General features: G+C 43.9%; 1 protein-coding gene across 2 annotated transcripts; it reads left to right on the top strand.

Moving 5' to 3' along the window:
- The first annotated feature begins 1,896 nt into the window (after nt 1-1,896).
- Nucleotides 1,897-13,389, top strand: ncoa4 (nuclear receptor coactivator 4). 2 transcript variants are annotated; one of them, XM_026355281.1, is made up of 11 exons: nt 1,897-2,059; nt 6,195-6,318; nt 8,643-8,783; nt 8,870-8,961; nt 10,218-10,326; nt 10,436-10,516; nt 10,646-10,768; nt 10,916-11,620; nt 11,705-12,001; nt 12,089-12,172; nt 12,334-13,389. In XM_026355281.1, the coding sequence occupies exons 1-11, from the start codon at nt 2,022-2,024 to the stop codon at nt 12,337-12,339; spliced, it is 1,800 nt and encodes a 599-aa protein (XP_026211066.1). In that variant the 5' UTR covers nt 1,897-2,021; the 3' UTR covers nt 12,340-13,389. The 2 variants fall into 2 exon arrangements, with proteins under 2 accessions (XP_026211066.1, XP_026211067.1); XM_026355282.1 differs by lacking the exon at nt 1,897-2,059 and adding an exon at nt 2,919-3,104.
- Nucleotides 13,390-14,083: the final 694 nt, after the last annotated feature.

Here is a 14,083-nt window from a genome sequence, read left to right on the forward strand (position 1 = left end):
GTCTGAACACCTCCCTCTGCAACTGGATCCTGGACTTCCTGACTGGGAGACCCCAGTCCGGATCGAGAACAGCGTCTCCAGCACCACCATACTGAACACCGGGGCCCCTCAGGGCTGTGTGCTCAGTCCACTGCTGTTCACTCTGCTGACTCACAACTGTGTAGCGATGCACAGCTCGAATCAGATCATCAAGTTCACCGATGACACGACTATAGTGGGTCTCATAAGCAAGAACGACGAGTCAGCGTACAGAGAGGAGGTACATCAGCTCTCAGCCTGGTGCAAGGCTGTCTCTGAACGTTGGGAAAACTAAAGAGATTGTTGTTGACTTTAGAAGAGCACAGAGTGGCCACTCTCTACTGATCATTGATGGAGCGTCAGTGGAGATCGTCAAGAGCACCAAATTTCTTGGTGTTCATCTGGAGGATAACCTCACCTGGTCACTCAACACCCGCTCCATAAGCAAAAAGGCCCAGCAGCGTCTCTACTTCCTGAGGAAGCTGAGGAAAGCCCATCTGCCGCCCCCCATCCTAACTATATTTTACAGGGGGACCATTGAGAGCATCCTGAGCGGCTGCATCACTGCCTGGTTCGGGAACTGCACCGTTTCAGATCGCAAGGCCCTACAGCGGATAGTGAGGACAGCTGAGAAGATCATTAGAGTCTCTCTCCCCTCCATCACGGACATTTACACCACACGCTGCATCTGCAAGGCTACCTGCATTGTGGACGACCCCACCCACCCCTCACACCCAATCTTCACACTTCTGCCATCAGGGAAGAGGTTCCGGAGCATTCGGGCCCTCACAACCAGACTGTTGAACAGCTTCTTCCCTCAAGCCATCAGGCTCCTCAACACACACACAAAAAAACTGAACTGAGCACATACATACACACACACACACACTGGATTTGACATGTTCAACTTGCTGGTCTTGCACATAATTTCCACCATCGTTTTTATAGTACCTCAGATGTAAATTGTACATTTCAGCTACTGGTCGCTGCTGTTTTGTGTTTTGTGTTCTGAATTTTTTGCACTTTCTCTTTATGTTATTGCACTGTTTGCACTAAGTTGCACAGGATGCACTTTATGTGTTTTGCTAGGACTACTTAGCAGTCCTCAGTTCCATGTTCTGTCTTGTTAATGTCTTATGTAGCACCATGGTTCTGGAGAAACGTTTCATTTCACTATGTACTGCTTCAGCTATATTTGGTTGGAATGACAATAAAGCTTCTTGACTTGACTTGACTTGACTTGATATAGTATATCTTAATAGAGCCCATAGTGCTTATGTGAGGTCTAGAGCTAAGTGGACAGAGGATGGACAAAAAAACATCTCTAACTTTATCAACTTAGAAAACGCAGACAAGAGAAAAATCTGTAGCTTGGTATAAAAAAAAAGGGGGTAAAGTGCACCCACCAAGAAATTCAATTCAATTCAGTTTTATTTGTATAGCGAGTTTCTGGGTTAACCTTCAAATGACTTAAATATTTCACATGAAATGTGTAAAAATTGTAATAAACCACAGTGATTGTGTGAGTTTTTTAATGATGCTATAACTGTATAACAAGAATCAGTCAATAGAAATCCTGAACACAGCTGATCACACCGTTTAGGACAGGAACTATTTACACTGTGGGATATAAAAATGTGTTATCTACACAGAATATAATTTCTGATTTGCACATGTGGACTTCGTCTTAAACACGTATTAACACAATATTAAAAATATAAAATAAAATATTAAAGATATTTCTTTTTGGCCAAAGTTTAAAACTAACTGCAGCAACTGCAGTTCTCGACATTTACCGACAGTGTCCTCTAGTCTCCAGGAGGGGGCAGCCTCGCTCCGTGCTCGACCGACGGCAGCGAGATCTTTCTCCAAAGTCTCGCGATACTACTTTCTGTTTCTTCCTTGACGTTATCGTGACATTGGACCCGGTGGAAAACCGGCATTTAATGTAGTTTAATCCGTTTCTCCACTTTGACGTGTCACCGAACTAACGTGGATTATTTATGACATCGAAGACGAGGATCCACAGTAAAGGCTCACGGTGAGTGAAACGGTTTGCTGCTCATGAAACGACGGAGCTAGCATAGTTAGCGCAGTTAGCTCCGCTGACCTGACACCATGCTGTTACTGTATAGAATATAAATAAAATAGAGAATATAAAACAGTGTTTCTGGTAAATGTTTAATAGGATATTATTAACTAGTGTCGATTAGAAGAAGTGCGGGGTTAGCAACCTTAGCTAAACGCACTATGACCTCCAGTTGGAGATGAAACACGACAATAAACGAGCCCCACATCAAATTCTAAAGTGTTTTAACGTTTTAAACGGACTTTGGGTCGGATCGTTCACGTTTTGGTCCGTACAATGTAAAACCAAACATGTTAGATTTTCTAACCGGTCGCTCGTTGTAAATATACGTGTGTATATAAAGTAGAAGTTAGTTTGGAATAATGTAGCACGTAGGTGTAGGTCTGCGGACTTCCCCACAGTTCGTATCATATTTAGTCCCTCTGTCGTGTCACAGGCTCCATCCACTGAGGCTCTCAGGGCTCCGACTATATAAAAGTAGATATTTTATTAAAATAAAGCGCTGCTGGGTGGATTTCGTGTACGCCACATTTACTGGGAGAGCTTTGCAGTCTAAGGAAAGTGTGAAGTTGTTCTGTCAGCTGTGCATCTCGTCAGATTGACCTCACTAATATAAACATTAGGTTTTTTGAACGGAGTTTGGCGAGCTGGGCTGCCACAGCTGCACGTCACGTTCTGCCTGGGTACACAAAAACACAGTTATCAGGTGTATTGATGAGCCGATAATCACCTCTGATCCCTTGTTATCTGGACTGTGGACAGACCGGGGGAGGTCACGGAGTTTATCGCCCCCTCCCCCCGCGGGGTTAGTGAGTACGTGCGAAGCTGCAGACAGTGATGGCGGACATAGCTTCCTCATTCCTTTGACAGCAGGAGTCGACACAACGGTGAAAACACGGGTTTATTTCACTGTCAGCTGCTGAAACCGGAGCCGAAACACGCGTCTGTCTCCTGGGTCCGTGTGCGCTGTTTGACCTGGATTAAGTCACAACAAGAGGTACGGCACCGGAGGATTTACCGAATTTGTTCGCCATTTTAGCTGCCGGTCCGGTTTAGCTTAACACATGGTTCAGTGTTTGAGTGACGGAAAGAAAGCAGCGTAATCTATGTAAAGACAGTGGACAATAAAATGGTATTTTCTAAGAATCTAAATAAAAAGTAAAGATTAGGCCACGTCAACGTGTTCTAGTAGTAAAGATGCAGTTTTATTATCCACATTACACATCATTTGCAGAAAACTGTCACCGTGTTCTCACGTGGGTTTAATTATTACTTATTACAGATGCATTCGTGTGTTTTACTCGAGTTAGTTTTCAAAGTGTACGTTAAGGATGTGCACAGTCACAGGTAAATGTAGTGAAGTTTACTGCAGCATTGAAATACTCTGCACTGTAGTAAATGTACTAGGTTACTCACTAACAAAACGTTAATATCAACTCTGCACATTATTGAACTTCTTCAAACTTCCTTCATTGTTCAGTTGAACTGATCTGTTGCTAGTTTGTAATGTACCATCAGAAACAAAGTGTCTGCTTCTGAACTGTAAACTGTTTAAACTCACAAATGTAAGTTTAGAGAAGAAAAAGCTGCAAATACTCACGGCCGAACAGACGTGATGGTGTTTCACAGCTTTCCGATGTTTAGTAGATCAAAAAGTGCAGTAGTCAGGTTGTTGTACTGCAGTAATCTACAATACTGTGGACCGTTTCTGACTTTTCGTTCACATATTAAATCATTTTTTAAAATTCTGTTTTAAGCTATTTTATACTTGATTAGATTAGGGAGAAACATATTACACTTTCTTCTGCAGTACATTTATTTGAACGTTATAGGAGTCATTACTTATGTATGAAAGAACTCAGTATTGTATAAAATATCACCAAGTAGAAACATCTCTGAAGTCAGCATATGGATGCAGCTGTTGAACCAGCTGACTAGTGTCCTAAGGTGTTTGTGGTAGTGGAGTACTTTTAGACCGTGGTATTAATACTTTGATTTAATTTGAAGTACCTTTCCTGCAGTTAGTCATGTGTTTAATGCAATATAATAAAATCTCCTGTGAAGTCAAAGCAAAGGAGAAAGTGCAGCTGTTTTTATCAGAGCCTGAGCGACTGTTTACAGCTGATACTGAAACCTGCCACACCCTAAGATCTGGACCGGGTCACACCCAGAGACCAGGACCAGGATTTGTGTACTTCTCTTAGTAGCAGATCACAAATGAAGTAAACATCACATTGATTTATATTCAGCTTTGTTTGTGGCAGTACTTTACTGGTGGCAGTGTAGTATGTACATATTAATATTGTATTCTAACTACATCAGGAAGTACTGTACCACCTGTACAGTTACTTTGTTTTGTCTGGAAGTATTCTAGAAGTATTCTACTGTGTTCCTGCAGGTTTGTTTGTGTGGAGCAGCTGTGTGTGAAAATACTGTGGTTAAAGCTTGAACTGGTTTGATCCCAGTGAACTGTGGGTGACCAGTGGCTCAGACCAGTCACCTAATGAGATTCTGCTCTGCAGTCAGCTGAATAGAACAATAGAAACTCAGTAGAAGGTGATGAGCTGCTGTTGGTTCAGTTTCTTTCTGCAGCCAGCTGTTCTGTGTCTTCCTTCATTATCAGTTCAAGGTCACTGTGTACAGAGTGACCTGGTCCTGTGATGAGTCCCCAGTCATTTCCATGATCCACCACAGAGTTATTTATGGACACTGTAAATCCTCACTGAGACAGTGGCTGATGTCTTTGTGTGGTTATTTGTCTGATATTAAGGTAGAAAACATAAATGAGTAAGAGTCCTCTGCTCTAACATTATCCAGTCTGCTTAAAAACAAATAAAAAAAAAAAATAGTTTCACCCTGTTCTTGATGCTTGTTGTTGTCTTTATTCCCTGCTGTTCTTTTCTCTCTTCTCTTTCCACTCACCCCAACCGGTCGAGGCAGATGGCCGCCCACTATGAGCCTGGTTCTGCTGGAGGTTTCTTCCTCTAAAGGGAGTTTTTTCTCCCCACTGTTGCCCAAAGCTTGCTCAAATGGGATTGTTGGGTTTTCTGTATCATTTTTTGTATAAATATTTTCTGTAAGGTCTTAAACCTTAAACACTGTGCCTTGAGATAACTTCTGTTGTAAATTGGCGCTATACAAATAAAACTGAATTTTATTTTTGTAGCATCAAATCATGACAGAAGTCATCTCAAGGCATTTTACAGTGTTTAAGGCCGAAGAACTTATAAAATATAACTGTATATTATGTGTAAGAAAACATGTAGCTCCACAGCTACACCACACCTCAGCAGCAGACACCGGTGCATCCTCAACTTATTGATTCTTACAGGAAGGAAATATCTACTGAAGTCCAGTGTGAATTAAAGACGTGTTGTTAAAGCTGATTCTCTGCGGTGTCAGAGCTGAAATATGCGAACACGCCTCGACTGTTCAGCGCATACGGAGTATGAATAACTTCAATAACTGCTAAATTTAAGGAAATTGCATTTTACATTTCCAGGAATAAAACATCTGCCCACAGCTGTTGTCGCTGTGGAGGTGTGATCATGTTCACTGGACTAGAGAAAGTTGGTTTAAACCAGTGATTACTTTTAACAGTGCTCACTGCTCAGTCAGAACAGATTTGAGCAGAACAAAGCAAGGATTGTAATGTTGTTTAGTGTGTGGACAGAACTAGAATTGACTTCAGAGCCGGACCAGTATCTGTTGATGTTGGTCTGAATCTGTCCACATTCCACATTAGTTAATTAATTTTTTCTTCAAATTACCCAGTTGTCTTCAGACAAACAAACAGATGCAGGTATGTCCCCGCTGACAGAGAGTGAAAAGCAGAAGTGAATCTGGAGACAGTTTCTTCATTCTGTCGTTTCTCCACTAGTGTTGAAGCCACAGCAGAGGAAGTGAATGTGGAGGGAAGCTAATTCCTCAGTGAGAGTTTTTTTTGGTGAAATCTTAAAAATCTTTACTGTGTCTGCAGTCTGAGTTCTGCTCTGATTACAGCAGCTGTTACCTAAAGTCCAGTTTAAACCCTTTAAACTGACTCAGATTTTATTTTGACGGTGCGTCTCGTCTGTTTCCTGTGCAGGATGCCGTCGGCTGAGGCGACAGAGAGCGGCCTGAAGCTGTGCCGGCAGGCCCAGGATCAGCTGGAGGACGCCATCAACGGGGTGATGAAGGCAGAGCAGCAGCTGAGAGAAAATGCCCGAGAGGTCAGCACCTTCATTGTCACCATCCTCCTCCTCCTCCCTCACACTATCTGTTTCTTTTCAGCACCTTCATCTCACTCCTCTTTCTCTTTGTCTATGAGATGTTAAAGCAGCGGTTCCTGTCCTGCTTGTTCTCCCACTACAACCTGCTGATTACCTGGATCAGGTGTGTTTGGCCAATCATAAGCTGGAAGATACCAAGTGATCCAGGTAATCAGCACGGAGTAGGCCAGGGATAGCTGGAGACCAAGCAGGACAGGGGACCCCCAGTGCTAAAATTGTTTTAGTTGAGTTCAGCGTTTCTATGGAGCTAATATTTACACTTGCTTCATAAAGGGGCCCCTGGTCCAGAGTCCCCCGGTCCAGAGGTCCCTGAGCCCTTGTAGGCTTGAATGTTCTGAACTGATTCACTGTGGTGCTCTGGGCACGTGGTAGTGTTAACGTGCCAGTAGGTGGATTGGCGTATAAAACCTGCAGTAGAATCAGTGATTAACTCGACTGCCCCTCAGGAAGTTCCTCTGCAGATGAACGCCAGCTGCTGATAACAGACGAAAACAGCTGACATGCACGGGACAGAGTGTAGAAACAGGTGACAGTCAGCAGGTAAAAGTTTCCTTTTCCACAGTTAAATGAACACACAGATGTTTATTGGATTTCATCATGAGTTTATCAACACATAGCAGCTAAAGTATTAATCATTGATGGATATGGATTGTTGTGATGCTGAGATCAGCTGATCTTTACAGAAGAATCTATTGACTTACAAAACTACAGAGTGACATGTCTTCATTATAGACAATCTTTGAAGAAAGTTCATTCATTATCTGCTGCTGCAGCAGATAATTAATCGGCAGATAATTACACGAAACTAGTTTATAACTAACTGATCATTTTAGTTGCATTAACAATTGGAATGGTTTGTTTTTCTGTACCAGACTGAATTTAGAGACAAACTGTGATGAAGTGATCAGGAAATAATCAGCAGATAAATCAATAATGACAGTAACCAGATCAGTGTCAGCTCCAGATGAGAAGCTGCTATAATATGACGCCTTTTTTTAGCATCACACACCTGACAGCTTATTTTCACAGGTCTGAGTTAATCAGTGAACACTGAAAAAACTCCCAAAAAAGAAACGCGTGTTAACGTCTCCGATAACAGAAGATAATAAAAGTTACACACAGTTCTGATGAGAAGACGGCCCAGTGAGCTGAGGGTAGAATTCCAAAAAACTAAATGAATTATTATTATTCAGAATTTTGTTGTACATATGTTGAGATACAGTTGTGACAGGTTTAGGTGTATTTTTAGATGTCCAAATGAAAAGATATGGATAATGGTGTGAAACATACAGAGATCCAGCAGATCTCAGTTGATCTCCATCATTCATCATCATCAAGCAGGACGATGACTCCGAGATGATGTTGTCCCGGCGTCTTTGTTTCTGTCTGATCCCCTGTGGTCCAGACCGTCAGTCAGCAGCTCAGTCCGTTGTTCCCACTTCGTCACTGCTGAGTCAAACCCCGAAAAACAGCCGACTCAATCCCTCGTGTTGTTTGCTCTTGCCACTGCGGTTGTTGGGGTAACTCAGGCTTATGTAACCATTGACAGATCACATTACCTGTGTTTGTGTGTGAGGTGGTCAAGCAAGGATATAAAAGACTAGAGTGAGACAGACAACAAGGTGTGGTAGAGTCAGGATATAAACAAGTGGAGGACGGAGAAGAGCTTATATCACTGATGGACTGCAGCTGACTCAAGTGCAGTCTGCTGGACACCTGTGTTCTGGTCTCTGGTGCAGTCTGCTGGACTCCTGTGTTCTGGTCTCTGGTGCAGTCTGCTGGACTCCTGTGTTCTGGTCTCTGGTGCAGGCCGCTGGACTCCTGTGTTCTGGTCTCTGGTGCAGTCTGCCGGACTCCTGTGTTCTGGTCTCTGGTGCAGTCTGCTGGACTCCTGTGTTCTGGTCTCTGGTGCAGTCTGCTGGACTCCTGTGTTCTGGTCTCTGTGGTTAATTAGATGATTTAAATCGACGACAGAAGAAACGCGCTGTACTCGTTGTGTGTGGCCAAAGTTTGTCTTTGTAAGGTAAGAGGTATCAGTCTGTGGGGTCTCTAGCCTAATGTTAGATCCTGGTTCTGGTTTAGGCTGCAGAGTCCAGAACCAGAAACTTGGACTAAATGTTGGAATTATATGATGGCATAATGTCCAGACTTACTGATGAACTGTTTCAGTTTATGGTTCAGTGAAGCTGAATGTGCAGCTTTTTTTCTACCTGTCTCACCTATCTCTGTACTGTCTCACCTGTCTGTCTCTCACCTGCCCTCAGGTGCGTGCAGAGCTGCAAAGCTGTGTGAGCCGTCAGCAGGAGGCTCTGCGCAGCAGAGAGGTTTGGCTGCTCAGTCAGATCGAGTTGCTGGAGCAAGTGAAGACGGAGACGCTGCAGCAGCAGCTGCACCAGCTGCACTGGGTAAACACACACTGGTTACTGATAGGTTACTGGCTGGTCACTGACTGTACATGTTACTTACTGCCCATTTCCCTGCTGTGTTTCAGCTCCGGGGACAGTTTGACGCAATCTCCTACCAGCTGCAGAACTCCCACAGCAGCAACAACGTGAACAACCAGTTGACCAGCTGCATGGAGAAGTAAATACTGGGCCACATGTTTGTTCTGATTGCTCCTGGTTTCATCCGTATCAAGGCTTCTTAGCTCGCTACAGAACTGACCTGACTATAAAAACGATGAGCAGAGATTCACTCAGTGACTGTTTTTGTTTTTCTGTTTGTGGTCTGAGCACATTCTGCTGAGGTTCTGTTCAGACTCGTCCAGCTCTGCAGCTCAAAGAGTTTTAATATGCAGCAACGTGAAGTCTGATAGTATTGGGATATTCTGACTGATGGCACAGAACTCATAGAAATAATCCGTCCACAGAAAACTTTTATTTTGATAGGGTCACAGCCAGCTGTTAAACAGCAGGTCTGAGGATGTAAAAAACAGGAAGTGGTCATATGTAAACTGAAGAGTAAATAATACAGAGTTTGAGTTGTGATGAGATCTTGAGATGTTAAAACAAGGTGATTTTTCTTGTTGAGGTGAAAAGCTGTCTTTCAGCAGCTACAGGGTTAAATTAGAAGATGCCCCCGCTACTATTAAACTATGTGTGTTGCAGTAATTTGGTAGAAAGTTAAAAATGGAGACACGGTGAGTGTCACACAACATGAACAACTTGTTAGCACTGTAAGAAGCAGACAGTTACAGTAACCAGTGACCAGTTACCATAAATGTCACTCTAGTGGCAACTAGTTTGACCACAGTGGAGGAGACACAAATACCTGAAGGTGTCAACTATGTTGGACTCTATAGCAGTAACACGCATGAAGAAATATCAGGTCATTCTCTGTTTGTACTTTAAAAGAGGACTTTTGTCCAGTTTGTGGAAAGAGTTTAGTTATGTTAGAGGCTCGTCTACAGCCAAAGGTCTGAAATCAAACAGGAGAGAAGACGTCAGCTGAGTTTGTGATAAAACCTTTTACAGTGTGTTATATTTTACATTATATATATAAATAGTTCTGTCTCTTACTGCATGTGATTCTTCATACTCTCTGGATTTAATCTCGTCCCGTTGTTGTGCACACTGAATCGTATCGAGCGTGTCGTCACACACCTGTGGGAGCTGGTTAGTGTTGTTGTCTGCACAAAGCTCAGTGTGCGAATTAACGACCTGATAATTCAACTTTATCAACATCTGTTGTCTGGAATTTCTGCTGTTAGGATTAGGCATAGACGACATGTTCTTATCAACATGACCAAAACATGCTATGACGATGATGATGATGATGATGAAGAAGGTGAGTGTGTTGTAACGGCTGGGTGTGCTTGATTTCTCCTCGTGCGTGTGCAGGTTGTCCTCTCTCAGTCTGACTCCAGAGGAAACCCCTGAGATGAGTTTCCAGGCTGACACACGCTCCCTGAGGCAGGCCATCACCTCGTTCGGCTGCATCACAGCACAGGTAGTAATAAACACCCAGGTAACACACCTGTATAGGTAACATGTAGACACAGGTGTTGGGTAAGCATCAGACAGCTCACGCAAGTATTTCCTGTATTTCCTGTTTGCAGCTTGTGCAGGGTGTGTCCTCTCAGAGTCCCCCAAGTCGCCGAGGTCAGGTGAAGAGTTTTCCAATTGCCGCCAATAAACAGGTAAGTCCACCTCCCCTCTCCAGATTTCCAGAGAGAGCATTCTCACTACACAGGTGATGTCACTTGTTGTCAGGTGTGTGCAGGTTCGTACATTACCTCCAGTCTCATCTAGAATCTGTTTCTCTGCAGACGGCCGAGGTGGGAGCTCTGAGCAACTGGCTGCTGGGAACTCGTCCAGCCTGCAGCGCTGTCATTGGTTATCAGTCCAGCAAGAACCCAGAGGATTGGCTCCTGTCCCATACTGAGAGCAAGGTGAGAGGCCATTGAAGGACTGGACTATGTTGCAGTTTCAGGACTCTGACAGCGGAGCCAAATCATGGTTTTCTAAAAATAACAATTATTTAATCTGAGCTGCCTCAAAGTTAAACTTTTGAATATTGTTGACTGTCTTCTGTGCAGACGTCCTGTCCTGCCCTGCCCTCGGTGGACTTTCTGCAGGCCTGGGGTCAGCTCAGAGACCTGGAGGCATGGCTGTTCCAGGACCAGACCCCCATCAGCAGGGAGAGGACCAGCAGCAGTTGCAGCTCGTCCTTCTCCATTGAGAAGATCGACGAATCAGAGTTCAACTTCACCCCTGACGAGGAGGAAGGGGAAGTGGAGCTGAGTGACTGGCTTGTCACCCCGCCTCACGTTGCCATGGAGACCATGTCGGACTCCGAGCGGTGGAAGCAGGTGTTGAAACCATTTGAGGACACCTGGTCGCCCAGTGATTGGCTGGTGGAGTCGAGCCGGTCAGTTGCCGACTGCTCCTCTTGCTGCCAAACCACCAGGGCTGTGGAGATTGAGAACCTGGGCCAGCTCAAGTGCCTCAAGACCCCAGTGACCCCCCCTGAGACCTCGGTGACCGTGCTGGAGGCGTGGCTGCAGCAGGCGGTGCCGGTGCCGCAGACCTGCAGGGCAAACGAGCTCTGCTCCACCTATGCAGACTGCGTCTGTGAGGACAACTGTGGGAAGGAGGCTCTGAGCCTCTGGCTGCTCCAGCAGGATGGAAGAGACAAGAACGGGGTCCCCGTCACCAACGAAACCTCCCCCACTACAAAAAACACACCGCCCCCCATAAAGAGTGCCCCACCCATCCCGTACCACAGAGAGCAGGAGGAGAAGGTGACCAACACCTACTGATTCATGTTCAGTTTAGGACGTGCAGTCCCCCCCCCTCCCCACCTGACGTGTTTACTCTCTCCTCAGGTTCAGGCCATCCTGGAGGCCTGGCTGCACCCCACCAGGTCCACCTCCAGGACCCCTCTGCAGACCCTGTCCCCATCCCTATCTGCCTGGGTAGCTCCTGGGGAGGAGAAGGCCAGTAGGGAGGAGCTCAGCTCCAGCTTCAAGGGCCCCACCTCGTCCCTGTTCCAGTGTCCTTTGAAACCAGAACTTTGGGTCCTACCAGGAAAGACCCTGAGTCCTGGCCCAGGGTCGGGGGGTCAGCTCAGTCCAGCAGAAGAGGACGACAAGTGGCTGCTGAGGAAGAGGAGTCAGGCTCACGTGAGTGTTTCCATTGTTTGGTGCAGAGCTCTGTTTTGTTTCCCATGTGTTTGCTGACCGTTTCCTGCGCCCTGTCTACTTGTCCAGGTGCTGCCCTCGGTCTGTGATCTGTTCTCCTGTATGAAGGTGAGCGGAGACAAAGAGAAATGGCTGCACAAAGATCCTGTACAGGTGAGTCTGCTGTTCTGTTTCCAGGGGACTCTGTCCACTTTATTAGTTCCAGCTGTGCAGTTAGAGCCAGGTGTATTTAATAAAGTGTGTTTGTCCTTTAATGCAGCTCAGAGTAGAACAAAGAACAACATTGAAAACTTTGATTTCTTGTTTCCCCGTAGATGTGACGATGATGATGTTTCTTCTTCTTCTCTGAGTCACTTTATCGCTGATTAGCGACAACAAACTAACCATTGCCTTCTTCTTCCTGTGACATCACCACGCTCTCCTCCAATCAGGAGAGATCAATAACAGACAGACTGTGAAGAAGCCTCGTATCTCTGGGAACATGGATTTTTTTTTTTTTTTTTTCAAGTCTGGGAACAACTCAAGTGTTCCTGAGTTTTCATCCACATCTCTGAGATGTGAATGAAAGTAAGTGGATGATTTAGAGCCAAATGAATGATTGGTCACTATTTTAAAGAATAAAACACAACTATTGTTTAATTACTCCTTAATGATAATTAAATCATTTCCTGTTCATTATAATCTAAATTTGTACGTAGTGAATTCAGACAAGACGTCCAACTTCAGATGTATGTTCTAAATGACATGTATGTTGCCATGATGGTCTTAACCGGAGGGGTGAGGCCACATATTCAGTGGGTGTGGTTAATATAAGGTAGCTGGAGTTAGAAGTAGATTTAAAGTAGCCTTTATTTTAATGGATCAGATTTTATCAGAAGCTTAATTCAACATAATCTGACTCTGTTTTTAATGTAATTTTCATTATTCTGTTTTGTTTTATTTAAATTTCGCAAAGGAAGAGCAGTTGGAAATTAACCATGTGGCTAACACTGTGCAGAGTCTCTGAAATAAATAAAATAAAATAAATAATGTTTTTTCCACTTGTGAGTCAGCTGACACCACAGAGGTCTACTTCCTTCATGTGTTTTATTTTTCAGGTTAAATGTAGTTTCCATGACTACACTTGGTGTGTTCTGCATGTGCCATTAAATGCCTGTCAGGCTCAGTTCAGGGCAGAAAATATTTTTCCAAAAACCTGCAGAATCAGAGAACTTCTTGATCCCAGAATGCCTTGCGTGGCAGCGTCCTGTCAGCAGACAGATCATGTGAGTCTGTGGGCAGCTGTGATTGGTGCTTCTGTCATATTGAGCTATGATGTCATCACTTATCTCCTGCTGTGATTCTCTACAGTAATAAAACATAACTTGACATCTTGCTGTTTGTGACATTCTTGTGACATCTACTGAAGTAGAATTATAAATTACCATTGGATACAAATACTCAAACTACCAGTAACTCTGACTGGTACTTGCATGCAGTACTGCAGTAAATGTACCTAGTTAGTTTCCTTCACTGCCTGTGCTTGAGGAAGTACTTTAATATCTAGAATTTGTTACCTGTAAAAGTAGTATTGTAAATACAAATCATAATTGGAAAAGTACAAGAGTTCAACATTTACTCCAAGTATTATCATCCAAATATGTGTAAAGTATTAATTGGAAGTTAAATTCAGCTGGAGAGAATCAACTTGGGGCATTTAATTCTGTCCTGTAGAGGACACTTCAAACTTATTTTTGTGCTGGAGAAAAAAACCACAGATGGTGGTGGGGACTTTTTGTTATGGTGACGAGTGAATCACACAAAATATCGCACATCTTCAAAATGCTACAGGTACCTCTAAAATACTGCTGAGCTGCTCATTGTGTTTTAGAATAATCCAAGATTTAAAAAAAACCTCAGTATTCCCAAAGGGAAATTGTTTTGCCTTGTTACAGTTGCTCCATGTTAAAAAAAAAACAACAGTATCTTAACCAGTGAGACCAGTAGGAAAACTGCTGAGTCATGTTAAATGTTTACTGGGAGACGTCCACAGACGTTTAGTGGATTCACTGGTTTTAGAGACAA

The sequence above is a fragment of the Anabas testudineus genome, chromosome 15 (assembly GCF_900324465.2).
Source record: "Anabas testudineus chromosome 15, fAnaTes1.2, whole genome shotgun sequence".
NCBI lineage: Eukaryota > Metazoa > Chordata > Actinopteri > Anabantiformes > Anabantidae > Anabas > Anabas testudineus.

Excerpts from the sequence above, each read along its gene's own strand:
- ncoa4 (XM_026355281.1), top strand. The coding sequence starts at position 2,022 with ATGACATCGAAGACGAGGATCCACAGTAAAGGCTCACG. Across the intron at positions 2,060-6,194 it reads ATCCACAGTAAAGGCTCACG|GATGCCGTCGGCTGAGGCGA; the intron begins GTGAGTGAAACG and ends TTTCCTGTGCAG. Across the intron at positions 12,002-12,088 it reads GGAAGAGGAGTCAGGCTCAC|GTGCTGCCCTCGGTCTGTGA; the intron begins GTGAGTGTTTCC and ends CTACTTGTCCAG.